Source organism: Lissotriton helveticus, chromosome 4_1, assembly GCF_964261635.1.
Source record: "Lissotriton helveticus chromosome 4_1, aLisHel1.1, whole genome shotgun sequence".
In the NCBI taxonomy this organism is placed as follows: Eukaryota; Metazoa; Chordata; class Amphibia; order Caudata; family Salamandridae; genus Lissotriton; species Lissotriton helveticus.
In genome coordinates, this window is record NC_136063.1 from 2,125,468,788 (window position 1) to 2,125,494,735 (window position 25,948).

Sequence of the window (25,948 nt, forward strand, 5' to 3'; positions counted from 1 at the left end):
TAAGGATATTTTAGGTAAGTATTTGGCTACGGATTGCCCCTCTACAGTTCTTGAAAAACAATGTTTTATGTATAAAAGGTCAGTTTGTATACACTGCTAAATAACAGGAAAAGCATCCTTTTAAATGTTATTAGTTTCAACTGTGAAGGTAACAAAATATTCAAAAAATGTAAATGATCTACCCAGGATCAGATAATTTGACATTGTCTGCAAGCCTAGATTAACAGACTGGTATCCTGATCCTACATTAAACAAGTTAACAATTACACGGCACAACCTATAATGACCTGAAGTACCATTTCTTTAATCCTGGACTGACCTTTTACAGCGATGAAGACAATAAAATACCTTTTGGTATAAAGTAGAATGAGATGAAGCACACAGATGACAATTTCTTTGTCGCCACAGTCTGCCACATGGACAAATGTTGATGAACCCTACAAGTTACAAGAGCAGCAACCTCTGACCTTAAGTAAACTGGACATCGCTCAAGATCCAAGTCACGGCTGCACCATGTCCTTGCACATGTTCTCATTTTACTTTCTGTATGATTCAGCAGACTTGGACAAGACGCTTTCATGGCAAATTAAACCTCGCCTCGTACACTCCCAGCAATTTCCTAACATTGGTACAGCATACCTTCTGCATGGTGTCACACCACACTCAAGGGCCGTCTGACAAGACAGTCATCATTCCAGCACACCTCCTCCCTTCCAGAGGAGTTTCCCTTTTACCTCTAAGATCCCGATTGAAGTCGTGCAGTCGGCGTATCTCCCCTTCCAGTTTATTTCTCATGGCCTTCTCCAGAGTCTCTCGCTTTGAGGAGGACTTTGCCAGATTTTCATACGCCTCCGAAACCCGCTGGATTTCTGTTTCTAGCTGAATTTGAAAAGAAACACAGTTTTTCAACAACCCAGAGCTGAACAACATTTCTTTACTATTGAGCCCTGTTTGCTTTTTAAAACTTTGCCTCCCCTTTTCATCCTAAAACATTTATTATTTCACTATATCTCAACGGGGTACAATACACTATGATGTTCTAGGGCAGAACTTCAAGTGTGAGCAAATATTTGTCATAGACACATACTTCAATTGCTTCAGCCTGTGGCAGCAGATAAGAAATGCGTTACTTACCTGTAACTGCAGTTATCCAGTATTGGTGTCTTTCATAGATTCACATGCCTGAATCACTCCCCGTCGTCGAGACGGGAGCCTCCGGTATATAAAAAGTAATGTCCTAAAGACATACATAGAAAAGAATAGGCCCAAAGGTCTCACCTTAGTAGCCTATCCACGTCCTTTTGCAGGAAGGACCAAACAGAGCAGGCCCCAAGGGTCCCACCTTGGTGGCCTATCTGGGTCCTTTTGTAAAAAGGACCAAATAAAGTAAAACAGCCAATCAGCTACTACCTCCTTCTAGAACCTTCCTGCCAGGAGCCCAAGTCTCTCAGATTTTCGTACGCACCAAGCTAGTTAGGCGTAAACGCATTAGAGAGAAAGGTGAGCCCAGCCAGGGGAGGCGGGAGGGTGCATGTGAATCTATGAAAGACACCAATACTGGATAACTGCAGTTACAGGTAAGTAACGCATTTCTTATCCAGTATTTGGGTGTCTTTCATAGATTCACATGCCTGAATCAGAGTAGCGAGCAATACATTATGCACATTCTGTATGAACATCAGGTATGAACATGTAGATAATACATATCACATGACTACAAAGCGCAAAATGCAATGGCATATAAATACAGTAAGAGAATGTGCATACCCGTAAAGGATGGAGGGATGTAGTAGGGCTCACCTCACTGGAATAGATGGCGAAGCACTGCTCGGCCCACTGCTGCATCCTTCATCAGCTCAGTATCCAGGCAGTAGTGCCTGGTGAAGGTGTGCGGGGACTTCCATGTCGCCGCTCTGCAGATGTCCAGTATCGGCACTCCAGCAAACAGCGCCGCAGACGTGGACATGGCTCTAGTCGAATGAGCTTTGACTCGTGAGTCTAAAGGCCGTCCGGCCTTGTCGTGACAAAAGGTGATCGCAGAAGAGATCCATCTTGAGATGCTCTGCTTTGTGAGGGGCATCCCCAGCCTTGGTCTACTAAAGGCAATAAAGAGCTGGGATGACTTTCGAAAGTGTCGTGTCTTATCGATGTAGAATTTAAGACATCTCTTTAGATCTAGAGAATGTAGAGTTCTTTCAGCTGCCGTGGTAGGATTCGGAAAGAACGATTTAAGCACCACTGGTTCATTAAGATGGAAGTCCGAGGGGACTTTTGGAATGAAGCGAGGGTTAGTCCTCAGAATGACTCTGTCCTCTCTGAATTGAAGAAAAGGATCCTGGATGGATAGAGCCTGCAATTCACTGACCCTTCTGGCAGAGGTTAGTGCCAGGAGGAGGGCCGTTTTCCAAGAGAGGAACTTGATCTCAGCCTTATGGATGGGTTCGAAGGGATGCTTTATTAGTTGATGAAGAACCACATTGAGGTGCCACGATGGAGGAATAGGCCGAGGTCGTGGAAAGGACCTGAATAGACCTTTTAGGAATTGTTCGATGAGCCTGTCCGCCCACAAAGATGGGCCTGCAGCCGTCCTTGTGAACCTTGAAATAGCCGCTAGATGCACTTTGATGGATGTATGCGCAAGGCCTGACTGCGCAAGGTGTAACAGGTATGGTAGCAGCTGCTGTGGAGTGGCATGGAAGGGGTGCAAGCCTTGATCCACACACCAGGAACAGAATCGCTTCCATTTTAGTGAGTAGGTTTTGTTAGTGCTGACCGCTCTAGCTTTCGCAAGGACATCTCTGCAATCCTGCGGGATGTTCAGATGGCTGAATTCGCGGTATTCAGGAGGCAGGCTGACAATTTCAGAGAGCTCAGGTTCGGGTGGAGAACCTGCCCTTGAGACATCGTGATCAGGGCCGGAAACTGCTGCAGGCGAAGAGGGGGCCGGGCAGAGAGGCGATGAAGCTCCGTGAACCAGTGCTGCCTCGGCCAGGACGGAGCAATGAGGATCAGAGTGCAGGGTTCCGATTTCATCTTCCTGAGAACCCTGGGTATCAGTGGGAATGGCGGAAAGGCGTACGCAAAGACGTTGCGCCATGCGATGGAAAATGCATTCCCGAGGGTTCCTGAGTGGTGATGCCTGCTTGGGCATTTGGCGTTCTCTCTGGTGGCAAAGAGGTCTATGTTCGGGGTGCCCCACTCCTGGAAGATACGGTCCAGCACCTCCCTGTCCAGTTCCCATTCGTGGGAAGGAGACTTCTCCCTGCTCAGTGCGTCCGCCAAGACGTTGTCCTTGCCCGGGACGTACTCCGCCTTCAAAACTATTCCATGTGCCAGAAGCCAGTTCCAGATTCTTTGCGATTCTCGAGATAACGAGATGGAACGCGTCCCCCCCTGTTTGTTCAGGTAGTGCATCGTCGTGGTGTTGTCCGTCCTGACGAGCACTGGGGAGTGACGAATGCGTGGAAGAAACGCCTGTAGAGCTAGGAAAACCGCCCGTAACTCCAACAGATTGATATGGAGCTTGGTTTCCTGTGTAGTCCATTTGCCGTTGATCTGGAGTTCCTGGAGGACTGCTCCCCAGCCTTCCAGGGACGCATCCGTAGTTATTACGTGTGGCTCTGCTGGGAGCAGGAACGGCAGACCCTTTGACAGATGGTGGAGAGATGTCCACCATTGCAAATGATTGATATTGGGTCGAGTGACTCGTATGCGGTCCTCGAAAGAACCTGTGGCTTGAGTCCATTGCTTTGTCAGTGCCTCCTGAAGTGGACGCATTTTTAGGCGGCAGTGTGGAATGAGCAGTATGCATGAAGACATCATGCCAAGGAGGGACTTGAACGAGCGGACTGGAAGAGCCTTCCGCGAAGTCACTGCCTTGGCCAAGGAGATGAGTTTGATTTTTCTCTCCTGAGAGGGGAAAGCCTTGACACGGTCCGTGTCCAGAGTCGCTCCAAGGAACGTGATGACCTTGGTGGGTTCCAGAGTCGACTTGGCGGTGTTGAGGGTCAGTCCTAGGCGGTGGAAAATATCCAGACAGGCGTTGGAGGATGAAGCTGCGGCGGCCGCCGTCGGTGCCTTCACCAGCCAGTCGTCCAGGTATGGAAACACCTGGTGGCCTTGTTGACGAAGAAATGCTGCCACCGGTGATAGGCATTTGGTAAAGATCCTCGGGGCCGATTTGAGGCCAAATGGAAGGACCCGAAATTGGTAGTGCTGTCCTGCCACCGCAAACCTGAGGAACTTCCTGTGCCCTTTGAGAATAGGTATATGGTAGTAGGCGTCCTGGAGGTCTAAGGACGTCATGTAGTCCCCTTTTTCCAGCAGACCAAGGATTTCTTGCAGAGTCACCATACGAAACGATTGTTTCTTTAGGAACACGTTGAGTGCCCTGAGATCCAGGATTGGTCGCCATTTCTTTCCTTTTTGGTGGATTAGGAAGAAGTGAGAGTAGAAACCCCGATTCTTGTGGGCCCGTGGAACTCTCTCTATCGCTCCCTTCTGCAGCATGGAAGCTATTTCCTGAAGAAGCAATCGTAGGTGCCTGTGTGATCGCTGGCACGGTGGCGTTGTTGGGGGGATAGAGGTGAATTCTAGGGAATGTCCAAATCGAATGAGTTGGAGTACCCACCGATCCGTTGTTATAGTTTGCCAATTGCGATGGAAGTATTTCAGTTTCCCTCCAAGTCTTAAAGAATGTAGTGGTGGAGGGGCTAGCGAGGGAGACAAGTCATTGTCTGTTGCCAGCAGGTCGTTTTTGGCCTCTTCCTCGGTAATTGGACTTGCCGTAAGAAGATTGTCGTCCTTGTTGAGGTTGTCGCTGTTGAAACTGCGGCTTGGACTGTGAATATGTGTACGAAGACCGATTCTGATAGGAACCTTTGTATGCAGGTTGTCCTCTTCCCCGGTTGCCACGAAAGGACTGGGTCCGGAATTGTAAAGTACCCAGAGCCTTGGCAGTATCCGTGTCCTTTTTTATGGTGGTAAGGGCCGCGTCAATCTGTTCTCCAAACAGATGCTGGCCATCGTAAGGCATATCTAATATCCTGGTTTGCACCTCCTGGCGGAAAGTGGTGGCCTTGAGCCAGCCCTGTCGCCTCAGGACTGCAGCCCCTGCCAGTTGCCGGAAACCAGTCATGGCGGCATCAATGGCACAATCTATGAGCTCTGAGGCAGAGGTCTGTCCTTCCAAGAGAAGTGAATGTGCCTCCTCTCTGACATCCTCCGGCAGATTTGAAAGATAGGGTGCAATGTCCGCCCAGAGTTGGCGATTGTAACGGCCCAGGAGGGCTATTGAATTAGCCACTTTGACCGTCATGGCCGAAGTGGTAGTAAAGCGTTTGCCAAAGGCATCCAGTTTCCTGCCCTCCTTATCAGGTGGCGTCGATAGAGGCGAGGCCGGATTTCGAGAGTTCTTCTGCGCCGCTTGAGTCACCACGGAATCTGGCTTGGGGTGACCTGTTAGACATGCCGGTGCCGTGGAGGTGGCCTTGTACTTCTTATCAAGCCTGGGCACCACCACCTGTATAGAAGCAAGTGCTTGCATGATTTGTTTGCCCTGCTTCCAGATGTATTCAATTATGGGGATTGATCTTTAAGTCTTCCTAGTGGGCTCCTTGAAGTCATAAAGGAAGCATTCAGTTTCCTGAGTTTCCATGGACATATGGAACCTCTTGGCAGCCCGCTCAATGATGTTGTGGAATCCACCGATGTCTGCGGGTGGAGACTCCGAGGTCTGTGGATCCGGAGATGCTGGAGAATGTGCCACATAATCTTGGTCTGCATCCGGGTCCGACTGGTCGTCATCGACTTCACCTTCCTCCTGTTCCCTCTCCTCATCTTCAGATGAGGGAGCGTCCTGAATTGGTACCTGTGTCTTCTCAATGACCAGGGGAGTTGGTCTATGGCGAGATGAAGGAGCTGGCGCCTGTGCAGCTGGAGGTGCTGACGCAGAATGTTTCTCCGGGAACCTTTCCTTATAATCCTGGATGAGGAATTGTAGGTCCAAGACGATGGATGCGGGGAGACACACCATAGGAGTAACCTGTGTCTGGGATGGAGGTTGGACCTGTTGTTGTAGAAGGTCTTACTCCTCTTCCGGTTCCTCGTCTGTGGTTTGGCATTTCAGGACTAGGTCCGATGGACTAGTAGCCTGCGTAAAGGAGTCCTCGTCCGACTCCTGACCTTGTAGTATACAGGCCGGAGGAAGTTGTTGTATCCTACCGGGCGAGGTCTGCTGCGGCGTAATAGGCCGTTTAGTAATTTTCACAGTGACATGGCTCACTTGCGGTGGAAAGGCATCCATGGCATGGAATAGGAGTGCAGACTCCTTCCAGGGTCCTGTCGACGTCGACGCTGGAAGCGACGGTGTCGTGGTAGGTATTTTCGTCGACGGTAATTTAGTCGTCGTCGACGGTGGCTGCGACGATAGTCTTTTCCAAAACTGACTACTGTAATGCCTTACTTCTAAACGCACAACAAAAGGTCCTCAATAAACTACAGACTGTACAGAATGCAGCAGCTAGGACCCTGCTACACATTCCCAAATTTGCATCTGTCTCCCCCTACATCCAACAGCTGCATTGGCTGCCGGTAAGGAGCCGCATCAAATTCAAAGCCTTGTGCATAGCTTACAAAGCGATCCATAACCATGGCCCCCTATTTCTTAAACAAGCCTTTCGCCCGCTCGAACAGCAAAGAACACTGCGTTCATCCTCGGCCCATCTGCTAACAGTTCCCCGCACAAGAAGGGCTAATTGGGGAGACAAACGCTTCACCGTTGCTACAGCTAGACTGTGGAACACTCTCCCTCTCCACATCAAGTGTGCACCAACTTTGCTCAATTTCAGAAAAAATCTGAAAACATGGTTGTTCCAGGCCTAGTCCCCCTTCTCTGACGGAGAGTTCTGTGACACAGCGCCGAGACACCCTCGGGTATTTGTGCGCTCTAAAAATCGCCAAAAATAAATAAATAAATAAATAAATGTCTTCTTTGACGTAATTTTCGTCGACGGTAAAGTCCCCACCGTCGACGGTGTACTCGTCGTCGACGGTTTTCCCACCGTCGACGGGGTGATCCTTGTCGACGAGGTAGACTTCGTCGACGGCGTTGTTCTCGTCGACTGTGTCGCCGTCGTCGGCGCCTTCGACGAGGGTCTCGTCGTCGACTACGATATCTTCGTCGTCGATGGAGTGACCGGGATGGTCGACGGCGTAGGTCTACTCGCCGACGATGAAGGCGTCATCCTCGTCGTCGAGGAGGAAGCCGATGAGGCTGTCGTCGTCGACACTGTCGTCGTCGACGTCGAGACGGTTTTCTGTGCTGAATGCACCATCAACGCTGTCGTCGTCGTCGCCGGGACCAGTGGCTGCTTCCCGGGGACAGGCAGGTCCTTGCCAGACACTGATGGCTTGCCCTCTGAGGACTTTTTAGAAGTCTTCATAGGAGGGGTGTCTGTGGGGCTAGGGGAAGAAACCCTTGGCCTCTTCAAGGAAAAATGCGACACTCCAGACACACTCTCACCTTCGGACACCAAGTCATCAGTCTTGGTCTTGAGCCTGTTGAGCCACAACAGAGGGCGACCTTCTCGGTCCTTGAGGGTCTTGTTGGAGAAGGTCCGACATATTTTGCAGTCCTTTGCCTGGTGGTGAGGGTAGAGGCAATATAAACATGTCTCATGTTTATCCTCAATGTGAAGTCTTTTCTTGCTGCAGGAGGAACAAGCTCGGAAAAGACCCTTCTTCTGACTATCAGACATAACTGTAGAGAATAATTAAAGTAGTTTTTTGAAGAAAAAGAGAAATTCCTGAGGAGAACTCAGGTGGAGACTCCCTAGCACAACGTGCGGTAGAAAATCTGAGAGACTTGGGATCCTGGCAGGAAGGTTCTAGAAGGAGGTAGTAGCTGATTGGCTGTTTTACTTTATTTGGTCCTTTTTACAAAAGGACCCAGATAGGCCACCAAGGTGGGACCCTTGGGGCCTGCTCTGTTTGGTCCTTCCTGCAAAAGGACGTGGATAGGCTACTAAGGTGAGACCTTTGGGCCTATTCTTTTCTATGTATGTCTTTAGGACATTACTTTTTATATACCGGAGGCTCCCGTCTCGACGACGGGGAATGATTCAGGCATGTGAATCTATGAAAGACACCCAAATACTGGATAATAATGCTTAGCATAGGAAGGAAGCTGAGCAAAAAAAAAAAATTAGTTACTCACAAGTTCAAAAACGTTACTGTTCATAATTCCTGCAGTTTTTGCCATTTGCAGCACGGTTAATAACAAGTGTTACTATCACCCATTTAAGTAGCACTCAATCAAACCAAGAGAGATGACGAGATGAGTAAAAACCTGTCAGATGCCCAGGTGACACATCGAATTTGGAAGCTACTGTTTGTACACACTCAACATCAAGGTGCGGGACCAGTCATCCTCTTCATATTGAGTACTATACAAAAACTTGCAAATCCATGAAAAGGACAGTGTAGAGACCTGCCTCCTCCTTCCAACGGTAAACACTGTAGACAACTACTCAAAACCACTTCTGCTAAAACCCCTCTTGTTGAAATAGCATTAAAACTGCACTACCTCTTGCTTCTTCCAAGACAGATCTCACACAGCACTGCTATAACCCCATCACTCTTTATCGCAATATAGGCTTTGTGGTGTGTCTTAGGAGTCTGTTCTTTAAATATGTACACACTGACATTCATTTAAAAAGCTGCATCCCTTCTTAATACATTTTTATAATTAAGCTAATGACACAAAGTAATACTAAACCTATCACCTCGTACTCAAAATAATATGCAAAATGTTCCATTTGTATTAAAACTATGGATGAATGGATGGGACCAACTGCTTGAAAACAGTTAAAATGGAGAGTAGGGTTAAACGAAGCAGCCATATTTATGGCTTAGAAGTATCTGGCCTGAGAAGGTGAAGAACTTGGGAGTGAACACAAACGTACATCTAAGCAAGGATCAACAAGTGTCACATGTAGTAAGAACTGGCTGCTTCTCCCTGCAAGTGTTCAAATATTTACACTTTCCTCACTGCGTATCAGCAATTACGGCTGTAGCACAACATAAACTGAACCACATGAATACGGTCACGAAGAAGTAACCAACTATGAACTTATGAGAAATGAGAAAATGCTGCGACACATGCATTGATTAATCGGAATGGCGAGATCACACATCGCCTGCAAGCCAATCACTTCAATTGCTCCCTCAGGCGGAAAAAGTCACTTTTAGATCATGGTGTTTGGAACCATTCAATAACAGGGACCAGAACTTTGATTATTTACTCTTCATAAACCTTAAGAGCCCGGCAATGTGTCAGTCGGTAAAACCTGGATACATTAAATTTCAGAAGAAAAGGATCGAGGCAAAATCCTTTTCAGTTTTGGTGAGAGTTGTGGAATTCTGTCCCAGAATATCAGAGAAATAGGGGATTGGCTATATTTGATCAGAACAAGAACAACTCGCTTCTATTTAACATTTTGATATGGCATCTTACCAGTGGTCAGCAAAATCCTGCTATGTGGTGAATACAGCGCTATGCAAATGATCCTAAAATTACAGACCGCCTGAACTAATAAATGATCACCAATGAAGCAGCTACTTACTTTCAACAATAGTTTTTTCAGTGCATTGGTTCTAGATTAAGATTCTGTCCATTAATTCACAATCTAGTTGTTGGGCTTGGGACGGCATCTCAAATAATTTTTGGGAAACAGAGTGAGGGTGAAGTCTACAAGTCTTGTGATTGGCCTACTTGAGATTCTATTTTCTGGATACCAATATGTAGGCTTACATTCAAGAGTGAAAATGAGGTCATCTGATGGGAGATGGTGGATCAGTCTGGTTGACTGGCACACTGTAGAGAAAATAGGCCATCCATGTTATGGTTTAAAATGATGTCTACAACCACACAAGAGACCTTAACCCTGTTAAATGGAGCACAGCAGATCTATGTTGAAGACTCAATGGCTGGAGCTACAGAAGCCTATGCATGCCATTACAAGGAGAGCTCGCCCCTCAATTTGTAGTAATGAAAGACCTATTTGGAGCTAGGACACTCACAAATAGTTAACTGCTCAACGCTTAATGCTATCCTTCGGGCATCAAGAAATAAAGTGATGGATGGAATGCTTGAATCAATCTCAGCCACTAGTGATCGCTTGGGTCGCATCCCAATCCATAATTTTTCACCCATCATGCCACCTCAGTTTGGAACCAGCCATATGCAAGTCAACCTTGTATCGGCTCCAATGAAAACAGTCCAGACCCAACTGCCAGGCCAGGTCCTCTCTGACCTAGAACACAAACAAAGGACTGTTTTTTCCCTTATGGGCTCATCACCCAAATATAGATTGATTCCAGTGGCACAGTGAGCACAGGACCCAAGCCTGGGTATACCCATACCCTCAAGAACAATGGGTTGGAATGCTAACCCGAGCGAGCCAGTGGTTAGAGAGGTTGTAGGCATTCCTCCCACGTATCGCCCTAAATGGCAAGGGTATGCCCAGACGCGATTCCAAAGCCCCCTGTGCCACTGGAACCAAGGTATACTTGATGATGAGCCCCTACCATGGCGAAACCGGTCCTTTGTTGCTTGCGTTCCAGTTTGGTGACGACCTGGCCTGGTAGTTCAGGCTGGACAGCTCCCATGAGGAGCAAAGTCAAGGCTGATTTCCATATAGCTGGGTTCAAACTGAGGCGTTATAGTGAACATAAGAACAATGGGTTGGGATGCTACCCTGAATCACTGCCAGTGGTTAGACAAGTTTACAAGCATTCTTCCCATCACCTTTTGTGTATTTGATGTAACGCTATCCTTCATCATGAAATATACTCTAAAGACTATTGAGAGTTCGGTAGCCATCATTCTGATCAGTCATTTTCAGGGAAACAGAATAAGCACCTCAGAAGTGCTGTGGTCCCGCACTGTGGCCACCTTTACTTCCTGATGGAATGAGAGGCAGCAATCAATCAATCAATCAATCAGGTCATTTGTAGAGCGCACTACTCACCCGTAGGGTCTCAAGGCGCTGGGAGGGGGGGGGTGCCGCTACTGCTCGAACAGCCAGGTCTTGAGCTTCTTCCTGAAGCAAGGTGTTCCCGATGGAACTCACACATCACTCCTCATTGGCAGGACACTACTTTCCCACTGTGGGCTTTCTTTTTATAATTCATTTTTCCAGATGTGCTAGCCCGATGGGCTCAGTTGAAGATAACCAAGACAGCACACATATCGTATGAGAAGTTGAGGGCGGCCTCTAGGATGATGGCCCAAGTACTGACAAATGCACTTTCTAACCACTCAAAGGTGGCAAAACTAAATATAGTGTATCTGTGGAAAAAGGAGCTTTCTATTTATAGGTTACTTCACACTAAAGGCCTCATTAAAGCTGAAAAAGCATGCCAGAAAGCTCTCAAAAGAAATTAGAGAAACTCCAAATAACGCATTTCTTAATGTTTATCCACCTTTTGCTTGCTCCTTCCATACCGCTTTGCTCTGTGAGCTGCTGACTGTTGAGCCGCGTGATTTTGTTTTGGGGGGAGTTGTGAATGCCATCGTGTGTTTGGAATGCATTATATGGAGGGTTTATTCAATAAGAGAAAATTAAAAGGAATATTGAATGTTTCTATATTTCTATGTCTGCTTCCGACTACAAGGCAGAAAAAATCAAGTGAAAGTACTGAGGACGGAAAATTTCCTATGCTAGTCTATTTTTGTATAAACAATTCTGATTTAATTTTTATGGCTGCTTGAAGCACAAAAAAGCCTTCACACCAACACATTTTTTAAATGGACTGCTATTTAGTCATACCGTGTTGTACAGTGCACTGTTCACATTTAGCCTGCTCTAGTAAGCAAAATATTGTGCTGAAGCTAGCAAAATGAAACGAGAACTGCAGAATTTAAGCCTTTTACCATAGCTTTTTGTACAGTTTTAAGGCCTCTCACATTCTTATCATGAGAAGAGCCCAGCACCTTCTCATTAACGAGAAGCAGCATAAATGTAGCTCTGAAATGTATATTTAGCGTTACATGCTAAAACTGACGAGGAGGCGAAGCTTCGGTATGTGGATATGGCGCACTGCACTTGACACATTATGATGATTGCCGACTCATTTGCATTACACATGTTAAACTTCCATGGACTATCCCAGGTGTCTGTTTTCTTATACAGCAGCAAACATTCATGGCTGTGCCTGGTCTGCTTTTTACATGCATCCCGGCCTATCACATATGTAAGGGCTTAGGCACGTTAGAAATTAGCATGCCACGTGTACAATTGGAAAGATGCAGTGAATGACTGTAAACCATTTTCAGGGTGGCACACAGGTGAGGTAAGGACTCCATGTGGAGCTCAGAGAGCAGTACTACCTCAGCAGAAAGGAACAAAATGTTTGGACCTGTAGCCCTGCTGCAAGGACTCACTTTACTGTATTCATGTGTATGCTTCCTCCTGGAAACCCTCCAAAATGTAATGTAGCAAAATGTTCAAGGTAAACTCCTTTTCTGATTGCAGATGGGAGCTTGCCATGAGCATTTAAAACTTTCCTTGTGAAACATGGGGCAATAAAACGAGGGTAAGATGGCAATAAAACATCTGAGTAAGTTCGGAGAAACACAAGTTTTCAAGCTTAAGCAATATCAGAAATGAATTCATTTGAGGGATGGTGGACAGGAAAGGTATGAACACATGGAGCTCACCTTCTGTAGCCGCGCAACCTTATCGTAGCATCCGTCCAGTTCTTGCCTCAGCGACCTATTCTCCTCCGACAGGATCTCCACCATCTGCTGGGCCCGCGACACAATGGCAAAGGGGTCTCCTTGCACCTGCGGATAGGGTGACGGCGGCTGCTGCGGTTGTTGTTGCTGCTGCTGCTGCGGATGATGATGATGATGATGTGGTTGAGGCTGTTGCTGTTGTTGCTGTCTAGGCATTGCTGCATAAGGGTCCGCGTGCTGTTGTTGGCTGAATGACTGAGATAAGCGATAGTGATCGCCCTGATGGAGCTGGTTGGGGGAAAATAGTTGCTGGGACCGTGGCCCCCCAGGGTAAAAGTCAAGCTGGTTTGGAGAGGGAAACTGCTGGTACTGGGAGGAGGACACGCTGCTTGGTGGTGGGGAATGCGCCAAAGTCATTGAGCCCATGGAGGTCAGGGAGGAGGTGGGGCTGTGGTGGTGAGATGGCCTCTGTTGGTACTGTAGAGGCACATCCTGGTTTTGCCTGCAAGAATACAGAACAAAGTTCAAAGGAACAATAATACACAACCGACTACAGCAGCAGGAGGCGCACAGATCAATGCCGGAGCTTCCCAGAGCGAAGACCTTGATAACTTGAACAACCAATACATTTTTCAACATAACGTTCATTTAAGTGCAACCTGTTAAACAATGACAGAAATAGGGAAATGAAACTGAAATAAGAAGCAGAACTATCTTCCTTGTTAACGGCGCAGCTCTTTAAAATTATTACTCCTTCACCAAACTGAAGGTCACTAAATGAAGAAATGCCTTCCGACACTACTGCAGTATGCCATTCAGAATTCAATCACTCACAAATTATGGAATGTTACATTTGCTAAACTGAGAGAAGCATTTAAGACACAACCTGCATTAAGTAAAAAGTCCACATGTGGTGCTTATTCACCACCTTACCATCCTTTGCAGCAAATTAAAGCCAAGTCACAGATGACGGTCTCCATTTACCAGTCCCAAAAGCACAACAACCTGGATCATACTAGTGTTTCCTACAATGCCCACTACCTCGCCACACATTCAACAGCATTTCTGCTCACATCCCACACTGGGACTGGTGTGCAGGCCAGGACAGTGGATTTCAAGTGACATCACTCCTAGCACATCAGGTCATGGTATCTGAACATTTTATAGCCCCGTACACTGGAACTCTTATGCTCCATAAATGCCAGACTAAGGTGACACTGGCAGCAGACTGAAATAGTTCACTAGGATGTCACTTGCCTAAAGCAAAACTAAAATGAACCCGATCTCCAAAGCTCTCCTAGCAACTCTAGACCAAATCCAACTCTGAGTATATTTATCGTCTGCCTCAGGAGATCAGCATTAAACTATTGTCACTAACATCTATATCATTGCTACACTTACTACTTCCGTCTATTACCTCAAAAGATCTGAGCCATTCAGCTTCAAAATCCTCTACGTCACCAAGGACAGGAAAAAAAAAAAGAAGAAAAAAACTCAATACATTACAGATGTCCCATCATAGCATCCAGAAACCCTGGGGTTAGACAATTAGTTCTGTCCATTCCACAGCACCTCAAAACTGGTCTTCTGTTCTACGCATAGAGGATCGAGGAAAATATACGGCCTAAGGGCCTAGAGGAAACTACTTTGGAACTAAGGGGGTGATTATGATGGCGGGCGGATCGCCACCGCCGAGCCGGCGGTGGTGATGATGATCCGCCCGCCATCTCAACCTGATTTACCCCCGCCATATTATTATGGCGGGGGTATCGCGGTGGACGCAAAGTGCGCATGCCGCTTTTCCACCGGTCGGCAAGCGTTACGATTGCAAGCCGGGTGGAGCTGGGGCACAATATGGTGGCAGTGCCTAGAAGTCTCCGCCATCCATATTATGATGCATGTTCCCATAGGCATTTCCATGGCGGTGATGCCGCCATGGAAAGGCTGACGGGAATGTGCTTTGGGGCCCGTTGCGGGACCCGAGGGTGCACATTGGGGGGGTAAGCAGCACCCGCCACAATGTTACATATGCAGAATGCGACCACCAGGGTGGCGGTCGCATCCTATTAGCGGTGCAGGACCGCCGCACGTCTTGCAGCCAGTCCCAGCACCGCGAGGATGGCGGGCAGACTTCAGTCCGCCCGCCATCCTAATGGGCCCCTAAATTCAAGCCCCAGTGTCTCAACATTCTGTGATTCAGGGAAAATCTGTTAATCGAGCTGTGCCTAAGAGCAAAATGAATCCGACCTCATGTAATGCAATCTGGTGCTCATGTAAAGTGCTCCAATACCGTTGGGCAGAGTTTGCAGTACATAACACTGCAACAACAACAAAAAAAAGTTTTCTGCCTGGGACCAAACTTTCAAACAACACCTATCAATATCGCACGTGAAATGCAATACTAACAGATTCAACATGCAAAGAACATCATAAATAGTTACACCAATGTAAAAGTCATGATTCATTGTAAGCACCATTCACTGATGACTGATTCCACACCCTATAAAAATACAAACAGACTTGTTCACAAGAATGTAAAAATCCATTCCCTCTGCTCCACTCCCCCAATTTTCCAATAGCAATCGTTGGCACGGCTTGCTACATGCAGCAGGCGTGCAGTCCAGTTAACCCAATTCAAAGTCCACAGTAAAAGAACAATTTAAATCCGAAAGAAATCACAACTCTTGGCAGATGACTTTGAATGCCAGATTCAGTCCCATGGATTTAAAGACCCCAGACTCATAAGAGCATATAGGGTAAGTTACAGGCTAAGGTAATAAAAGAAGAGCTACAGAAATCTAGCAATACCCCAAATGGTATGTTCTAGTCTGGTCCTCACCAAAACAGCTAATCTCTTTTGTTCATAATAAAGCTGAGTTACTGTAGGCAAACTTCAATCACCAACCCAACTGCTACTCAAGATCCAATTATAAAACAAAGCAAGAACATCACTCCCACTTCTTTTGAGTTCACACCAGAAGTAAGCATAAACTGAACAGTTAATCTCAGTAGTTAAGAAATCCTCCTACCAAAGGAACATCTGTAATGCAAAGTTTGCTAACACTGCCTCCCAGTCACGTCCCTTTATTACCAGGTTCAAAAAAGCACCTCTAATTTAGTCATACTCATGTTGATACTCAAGAAAGCCATGATCATGACGTGCTTAGAAATCAGACGCAATGCAAACCAGCCTACCCGACTCAAGGGAAATATGCGGAGAGTTGTGATCTGACCTCCAGTTATACTTGGAAAACACAGTGACAACAGTGACTTTGGGAGTGGGGTTTCTTGCCGTAGCATGGAACAGAAAGAACTCTCCGAAACATCTGTGAAGAGCTTCTTAATGCCTTAGGCAGATGCCAAGAGTGTGCACACATCTTGTTGATCCTCTCCGCAACCTTCAATACCGCAGACCATAGCACACTGCCTAACCACCTCGCCATGTCACTGGAATGAGAGGGACATTCCTGATGTACTCTACCTCCGTTCAAAGAGACTGAGCTTGCACCATTCCTTTTACCGGATACGCATAAGCTGAGCTTGCACCATGCCACTGATCACATGCTTCTATTTTGCACAGCCGTTAAGGATGCCAGTTACACAGACCTCCTGTTACGAGCAGAGATATGCGAATTAGTGACAACAGAGATGGCTTTTGTTGCATGTTCCTCTTTCCCTCTCAAAACGCCCCAAGACTTAATGCAGTTAGGTTTTCTCTGCCTTCATCATATGGTTTTCTTATTGCGAGCAGGGCAAGTCTGCAGGCAAGAAAACACTATAAAGCCAAAAAAGCATCTCTAACGCAAGTGCTCCTACAAGCTGCAAAGGTGGTCCTTTTCCCAGAGAAAGAGAGGGTTAGGTAGTGCATGAGACTACGTCTCACTACAATGATGGGTGCCCTTGCTCAAGCCAAGGCGATCATTAAGAGTGGAGATCTGCTCTGTTACAAGTGTTGCGATGGCTCCTGTTAGCGTGCTTCAGTTCAGTTAGCCATCTATACCATAAACCGACCTTTACTGTAAATTTGAATAGATCCTTTGTGATAAGGGCAATACTGCATTGCACTGTGGTAGCTTTACAGTGCCTTGCTACATCATTAATGAATTAGCTTAAAGGGCATGTAGAAGACCACATAGCCTTTTATGCAGTCTGTGCCAAAAGGCTTCCTTCGGGATTTAATGATTTTAGGTAGAGAACAGATATTACCTTACTCTGTCAGGGGCCTACCTGCGGAGCTTTCGAAAGTGGATGCACCTAGACAATGCTTGACATCAGGACTCTACAAACAACTTTCAATGTGAGGAAGGTGGTTTCTCTAACAAATCCAAGCACCAGAAGGTCCTTGGCTTCTGCAATCTTGAGATGGAAACTAAAGACATGTCTGAATGGTGGGAATATGGAGACACTCCCAGGTCAGTAGATACTGGTGACCATCAGCCTCCGTAGCAGCTGAACGAGGACAGCATCAACATAAAGAAGAAAATAAATGCATTTAGCCTGGCCACTTATGCAAGTACACTTCCTGAAATGTATTTAAAACTGAGGGAAGCTTAAGGATCTACAATCCCATTAGGCCTGGAGTGCAAAGAGGAGTGTGCATCTTTCACTGCACTGTAAATATTTAGCATTAGGATGAATTACTCTGAATCATGTGTTATGCCAATAACAGGGCATGCATGATTTCGAAAACAGAGAAGAGTATTCCCATGTAACCTCCACCTTTTACGATACTCATAAGGTCAAACCTTCTTGGATACGTGGATGTAAACTGGTTCTACTGTCTGCAAAGCTTCATGCAATCTGGAGTGCAAGGCAGGTCACAAAATCAGATGGGACCCTATCTGTCAAGAAGTATCCAGTGAAAAAAACCTTACAGTGAGTATTATGCCCAATTACTTCATACACTACCACTGCTCTTGGGCACCAATGCAATTCAACATGTGCTTCAGTTACTTAGGTCCAATCTAGTTAGAACCACCATTCTATGCATACTACTTATCAAGGCAGACAACTGGAAGCAGGAAGGACCGTATCTGATAAATGCAAAGTCTGTTGGCTTTAAACAGTGTATGAGGCTATCAAGAAACGCAGCCTAGGGGTGAATCGAATGAATGGACATACATTAAGAGCTCTTACGTGAAGCAGAACTGCATTCAGCAACCCACAACAAAATAACCGGGTACCAATTACATGGGCAAGTCATCGACATTGCACCGCAAAGCACACAGACAAACTTTAACTTTCTTGTCATACATGGGTTCTGGGTTTGTTGGATGACTGGCCCAAGAACGCAATAATGGAAATGAGATGCTTTGTAAAGTTGTACTATGTGACAAACAAGAGTGTCTTTTGAAGATGAGGAATATGAATTGTTCCAAACAAAGTTCACCGATGAGCAACATGCATAAATGCATCTCATGCACACAGGCTCATACATTCTCTGATTTAATACAATCGAAAGAGATGCACAGTGCTCTGCAGAAAAGGTACAATGAAAAAATATGTTAGTCGGCTGGAATTTCGATATGTGCCCGACCACGCTTTGTTGCCAGTCATCTTTCATGAGCCAATATCCTACCCTAGAAGGCTGCAACCAAAGGATTTTTAGATCCTAGAACATGGAGAGTTTACCTCTTGCAGTCTGCTTGCACTTTGAGCCCCATGCAGGTGCTCTCGCCCTCCTCGAATCGCGACTTGTTTGTTGCACAGTTGATCACTGCACGTCTTCTCTCACCAACTTTCTCCGCACCTGTCGACTGACTGACTGCTGCACCTGCACCGTGCCTACTGCCACTTGATGAACTAGGAGGAGCTGGTTGTGTCACACATCTGAATGTGGATCAGCCCTGCCAAAATCTCCTCCGCCAGCAGTTCACTTTTTGTAGCAAGTGAAAACTTGTTCGGGTACAGCACATAAGGCATGTGGGCGACAAGACATTTAAAGCTGCAGCACTTGTGAGAAAGACAACATGCCCCTTCAATATCACACTTCCACTCCCCTTGTCATGTCACTGAATTTAGTACTGGGAATCAAGCCGGATATCTTTCTGAGATCAGATCTTGGGCTAGCTAGATGGCACATTCACTCATTAGGCAATACTTTCAAACTTGCCTCCATCGACTGTCAATCATATGACGCAGTGAGGGGGATGCAGTGAGACCAAATAATACATGCATGTTAGCAAGGGTGTGCTGAACAAATGAATGACCAGCTAAATATTCACAAGCCCTCAAACTTAAGCATAAAGCTCAGGTCTGCAATCCTCATTTAACTAAATCGGACTGATTGTAAAAACTGTAGGCACAGCTGTAACATTTACACACCCCATACACTCTTCAAGCCCATTGATCAACTGAAAAGTCTTAAAATAATGATCTAGTTCATATAGACACCATGCCTCGAAGAGGCCCTACAAAGGGGGGTATATATATATATATATATATATATATATATATATATATATATATATATATATATATATATATATATATATATATATATATATATCTATATCTATATATACACACACCCCCCCCCCCATTCTCACCACTCTTGGGAAACGACGGACTCAGTAGGCTCTGTCTGAAAGAAGATTCATGGTAATAAATTGGTGTAGTGAACAAGATGGTATATAACAAAGAGTGGGCGCTTTAACCAGTTTAAGTACATCACCACTTTGAGGATGATGGTCACAGCTTGGGTGAAGCTTGGAGAGCATATATTTCCACAACTGCAGTACTGCAACCACTAGCGAAACATGCAATGCCAAATAATTACTATTTCTTCTATCTGACCTATTCCAAATGAATACCCCAGGGCTCAGAAAATGTGAGTATTTGTGTTAAAATTTGCCCAAAAAGGTCTTAAAAAGATCACAGTACCCTTCATGCAAAAATAATTTAGGTTTGATGCAGGATAAACCAGGTGCCAAAGATGTATAGTTATGCTCCTTTTGAGATGTCTACGCGTGGGATGATATAGCTGGACTGATGAATATGGCTTACTGCAGAAGAACCCGAATATCGCGCCAACCTTTGTCTCTGAAGCGTTCGCCTGTGTCCTGGAAAGACTTTCAGTTCAAGCTGCGGTTACCTTGACAGGATACTATGAATGTTTGAGATTCGGAAGTTCTGGACTTGTTCAGTTTTGCTTCCTTGTATAGCAATTATAATAAAGATGTTCTTCATCAAAAAAAAAAGAAAGAAACCAAATCACCTTTGCTTACAAAGGCACAGGAAAGCTTTTAGAAGACCTGGGAAGTTGTGGGCTCTGCGAACTCTTGCTTGCATTAAATGTGAGACCATCAGAATCCATAGACATATATGCCAACCTCTCAAGCTCAGATGAGAAGAACCAAGAACTGAACACTGTCAAACGGCATACGATACAGCTGTGTGTGCCAAGGTAAAGGCCTCTTAGAAAGGGCAACAGAAATATATAAAGTCCTACTACAAAGACAATAAAGCACCAATACTTTGTAAATAATTTGTCAGGAAGCAGTGAAACGGCACTTGGATTGGAAACGCTTTTGAAAATGCGAGACCAGGGAAAGAATGCATTCTAGTAATTGAAAACGCAAAAGTCAAATACAGTAGATTTCTGCCAGGGCAATATTGGCAGGGGAAGGTTAGTATGGGAAAAGGGAAAATTGGGCATACCACAAAAGCGATGCCAATCACTTGTGCACCAACACCCACAACACAAACAGAAAACTAACAAATCACTCATCAAGAAAGAAAAATATGCCCAATACATGATGGTCACAGTTAAACTACTAACAGGTGCCAAGTGGTGTCTCTCACCACAAACTACAAAAACATGTCAGTAAAAGACGGGTGTGCATATTACAACTCCGACCAAACTGAAGAACAATGATCCAACAACTGGATAAAATGGAGTGCAATAAACTCAAGCAGGTACAAAATGTAAATGGAAAGCAGAAGGCTGGAAACAAGACCATTGCACTATGGAAACTGACCTTCGATTTTTAGGCTGCTAACTGTGGCCATGTCAGCCAGACTTCTAGCACAGAATGCTGGTTTTGCGCACGAGATGATCCACGTTTACAGAAGAGTTAGTGATAACGTTCTCCTAAAGTCTGCTCTCATGCTAGGATCGATTCGTGTGTCGATTTGTGTGTCAGTTCCAGTCCAATATCCTTTGACAACTGAAACTGCTAATCCAAAAAAGTGGTCAATAAGAAAGTAGCTCTCCACCCAGGTCTGTTATGTGAAAGACCACACTGGGGTACTTCCAGAAAATGTCTGGCCTTGCAGTAGCAGAGAAGCCATTCAGTAGACACAGCTCTCTGGCTCATTACTAGTTAGGGATTACACGTGCCTTTGTCATTCACTGTACAGAATGAATGGTACCACAAAGTAAACCTCTCCTCCGAAATCCACATTTTACAAATGTGTTGGATGTAGTCTGGGGTTAGAAGAGCCGGGGTACACCATACATGTGATCATCAGAACATGAACATTTGTGGTATCTCCATCAAAATTAGCACTACACAGCTAGTTTTGTGACTTAAAATCTGCAACTTAGCTCACTATTTAGCCGCAAACACACAGATACAAGTCAACTGGCAGATTTTAAACCTTTGCTACATTTTCAGCCAAAAGCATTTTGCACGGTAAGGCCTGCAGTGTTATACATGTAATGGGAAAAGCAAAACTACACATTCCAGAATCCCTAGTGCTTCTGGGTAAAACAAAACCTGAACTGTCTCTAGGTGTTGTATGGCATCGAGACACTTTGCTACTAAATTCAACCTGTAATATTGGCTTTTACTGGTCCTTGCTAAGTCACTGGCCCAAACCGTGTGGGAGCGAGTTCACTGAAGGGAGTCAGGAAGACTTGAATCTAAGGAAGGAGAGTTTACGGGAGAAGACTGTAGTCCACAGAAGACCTTCCATCAGTCTAAGGAACAAAGCATCTTACACTTCCCAAGACCAAACAGCCTTTAAAAACACTGCAGTATTTTCCCACCTTGAACACCTATAAACGCCTTCAAAAAGAGAATACCTTTAACATTCTGATGTTTTTGAGGTACAACCCTCCACAAACCAGGTTTAGAGATTCAAAATTCATTCAGGTGATGTTTAAAGGAACAAATCCAAGACTGAAGAGGCTCAGAGGCAAATAATATGCGGAAAATGTGCAGAAACTAAACACACATACACGATCCAGAGGCAAAACACACAGAAAAGCTATAGAGGCAAGACACAAACAGACCAGGAACAGGGGCAAAAATCCCAAATAATCTACATGGGCAAATCAAATGCAGACAGTGATTGGAGGCAAAGAGCATGGGTAATTCTAACAGAAAAAATACACAGATGCAAGATTTGGAGTAAGGCACTTGCAAGGTTCAGGGGCAACACAAAGAAGGTTTGGAGGCAAAAGATAGGCTAAGTTCAGAGGCAAAAGAAAGACTCTTATGCCTCAGGGGTGAACGGCACTACAGTTTCAATGTCAAACACACACGAACAAGGTTGAGAAGCAAGCATATATTTAAGTTTCAGGTACAAAACATGTAGTATCATTAAACTGGTTTATAGAAACTGTCTGTTATACTCTGAAATGGATGGATAAGTGAGTTATGAAGCATTTTATGGAAAACAAGTGACTAACACGACAATGGGGCAAAAACAAGCCTTGGCACAGCTAATAAGCCATGTGCTGTATGTCAGCTGACCTTTCAACTTCGCAAATGCTTACTTTGTGAATGGTTTTGTTAGCAACGCGTACATGCGGCTCTGTAACATTGTTGAGGGAGCTGCCAGTCCCGCATTGAGGTAAAACAAGCATTCTCTAAAAGATAGATATATATATATATATATATATAATATACACATACATGCACACATTTCTAAAGTAAAAGCAAACCCTGCTCTGGTCCTTCCTGGAGTGCTGATGTGCACATTGTACAAGAGTGGAATGCACCGCCAACAGCCAGATAAGCCAATGGCTGAAGTGGGCTGGCTCTGTGCCACAAAGTATGCTGTGATTGGAAGAAGCAAATTGTGAATGACAATAGAGCACACCAGTGGATGAAGAGGGCAGACTTAAAGCCTCTACAAGTACAACGTTTTCATTAAACCCAAACTGTCAGGATAATGCCAGGCCTAAAAAAATAAATACTGTAATAGGTCAAGGAGAGACGGTGTGAACAGGAATAAGGATGTTTTTTTCTTTTTAAGAACCGTAAGAATAATCAATGGCAGATAAAAAAATTTAAAAAGTTGACCGGTTTGTTAGTAAAATTTTCCCTTTTCTGTGTCTTCCCTTTCCAGTTGGTCTTGTGATTACGAGCATACATTCCTGAATACACCCACAGTTTGCATGATCTATAATTTCACGGCATACAATTTCACTGGCCATTTGCAGAAGGGGGAATTCCAAGTTATCTTTCCATTTGTCTGGAAAATGGAAATGAATGGCGGTTAATGTTTTAATTTGCCAGAGTGTGTCTTATGATTACACTTTGCCTACAGAGATCAAAACCACAAGATGCAAAGTTTGCACAGGAACAAAAAAAACAGCAAATGCTATTTTTTTTGCACTGTTTTTGTTAATTCCATAGTCTTTGATAATACATAAGGACTTCTACATCAGGGCACAAAATGGAGGGATTTTCTTTTAAACACTTCAAACCCGAGTTATACTTCTTTCCCTGCATGCCTGTAATATTACAGAGCTACCCATGAATGAGTTTTACATTTAAATAAAAGAGAGTAAATTGATTTTGCACTACAAGTGTTGCATTATTCCATATCTTTGATAACCAAGTGGCTTTACCCCCAAGTCAGTTTTATTTCATATTCTAAAGAGAAGCGAGTACATTTGGTCCAAATCTGCATTGTGTAAATGCAGGCAGTATGGAACAAACTCAAGACTACTCGACTGTTTGCGCTGGAGCATAAGGCATTCCTTTCTAAAAAGCCATTCCTTATATAAAAAAATAAAGATGGTTATAATATAATTTGTTCAGAGGCTGGTAACTGCGTGTGTGCCATAGATGGGATTTTCTCTTCCTCGGCCACCCACATCTCTGCCACTCTGACATGGCAACTGTCACAGGATCTTTGGGCCATGCCCCCACCCCTCAATCTTTTACTCTTATGCTGTTTTTAGGTCGAGGACCGTCGCACTGCATAGCAGTGGATGGAGCCCGAGATTTAATGTTTCTTAGAGGGGGGCTTGGAACCCGCCCCTCTTCTCCATTTGCTGGCTTCCTAAATGGAGGCCTGCCATTGGCGGAGAGGGGCGTCACTCGGTTCAAGCCCCGTCTTTTTGCGATTCGGGGGCGTGTTTTTTAGGTTCTTTCTATCTGTGACGTCATCCGTCACTCAAACCTAAAAACACGCCACCGAATCCCAAAATGGCCGTGTGTTTCTCCGAGGCATTACTGCCTCGCCTCGGAGAAAGATGGTGGTGTGCATGGCGTCCCCCGAGCCGGTAAGTTTTCTTCCCTAGCTGCGCTCGTCTTTTTCTTGCCTTTTTCCCAAGTTTATCACCCTGGACACTCCTTTTCTACCTACTTCTTCCCTTTTCCTCCGTTACTCTTTCATGGCGTTTGCTCTCTTCCTGATCTTTTCTTCCCCTCGTCTCCTTCGCCCTGCGTGTCTCTTCTCTTACCCCTGCACCTCCCATTATCCCCGCTCCCCGTTTCCCTCGTGAGAAAGCGGAATGAACATGGCGGCAGCTGGGCTGATGTGGGGTCTGCGGACTGGATGGGGTCACGTGCGCGGCTCTGTTGTTAGAAGGAGGTGAGTCCTCAAGTGGGTCAGGGGTTCGCGGGGACTAGTTGGGAATGAGTGTTTGTGGGAGAGAGGTTAAAAGGAGGTTGAATAGATGTCTTGAAGGGAGGGGTGTTTGGGGTAATCTGACGTGGAGATCGATGAGGCAGACCTGAAACCTTGTTGTGGGTTGTGGGTTAATGGGGCGTTGGAGTGGAAGGTGGAGGGTCTCCTTTGACTGACGGACAGGAGAGCATGGTAAGGGGCTGAGTGAGGTGCGAAGGGTTAAGGGAGAGAACAGAGTGACGTCAGCTGGGAGAGGTTATGGATGGGGAAGATGAGTAGCAGAAGATCTCGTTGCGGTGTCTTCGGGAGGCTTTGATGGTAGAGTAACGGGGAGTACTGGGAGAGCACAGGCAACGGGCTTTTGACCGTGGGGAATAGCGGGCGCTATTTTGCCATGGACTTCACTGTAAAGAAAGCCCGAAGTAGAAAAAATAGGCCCTTGCAGGAGGGGAGCGCTTCATGTTTTGTTTGGGGATACATAGTGGGCAATAACTGTCTCCTATTGGGCGTTATCTTTGAGGCGTGCGCGCTGGCCTACTCACGGAACTGTATCGGAATGTACGCTGAAGGGAGGCAGCATCAGATCGATACAGCCAAAGCTGTAATTCCTCGATCTCAGTTTACAAGCCTTTGTTTGTCCAAAGGAATGTCGCCAATAATATGTTCATGGCGTTTCATATCAGAACATGCCGGTACAGTACGTCCATGCACCAGGACGTGGCGAGCGATTGTAACCACTCCAGTCAGGTTTGAACCAGTGTGTAACTGACCCGGTGCTGGTGGAGGGAGCTCGTCGGCGCTCCTTCACTTCACGCAGCAGAGATGGATAAGGGGCACACGTCACCATCACACAGCGTTGCGAGCTCGGCCAGGGCTCAGATGACCTTAGGGGGCGAGTTCAGGGTCACATTTGAGCAGCCTATCCTGGGGGTCGATGAATGAGAAGCAAATATCCCTGTGTAGGAGAGGAGAAAGGCGTAGTTTCGTTGCTTGCTGCCTTTCTCACTTCAGCCTTCCTGTGTTTGGAATTCTCGCTGGTGTTTCCTGTTTTAAGAACCGGCCAAGACGTAAACACGTGTTCAAGCAGACCAGGGAGTCATAAATCAGGACCACTTACTTTTTTTGTACCCTGAGCATGCCGCTGTCTTGTGTATACACCCTCCAGTGTAACCTGAGCGAGCCATGACATAGTGCATGTCTAACATATACTTCCTGGGTCTGAGTATGATTATTTCTTTTTAAGCGAAGTTGTCCTGATCTTGCATGCGTGCAGTGTGCACTCTATTCTCCTGCGTATTGTGATCAAGTTTGTCTTGTGCATGTATCTTTCTGTTGTGTATAAGTTGCATGGAAAAGTAAGTCTGTGCTATCGTTCTAGCATGCTCAGCAGTATGCCTC

The 25,948-nt window shown here is 45.6% G+C and overlaps 1 protein-coding gene across 5 annotated transcripts in view; it reads right to left on the reverse strand.

The window, feature by feature from the left end:
• The window catches only part of AMOT (angiomotin), a 240,684-nt gene that overhangs the window by 127,804 nt on the left and 86,932 nt on the right, over positions 1-25,948 (reverse strand). For 4 of the 5 annotated variants that reach the window (XM_078688817.1, XM_078688819.1, XM_078688818.1 and 1 more), the window contains 2 exons: positions 12,722-13,241; positions 735-879 (listed from right to left, as the gene is read on the reverse strand). In XM_078688817.1, coding sequence (XP_078544943.1) covers positions 735-879; positions 12,722-13,241 — 665 coding nt within the window. Of the gene's footprint in view, positions 1-734; positions 880-12,721; positions 13,242-18,370; positions 18,457-25,948 lie in introns of those variants that run through there. The other variant, XM_078688821.1, reaches the window with a different exon arrangement.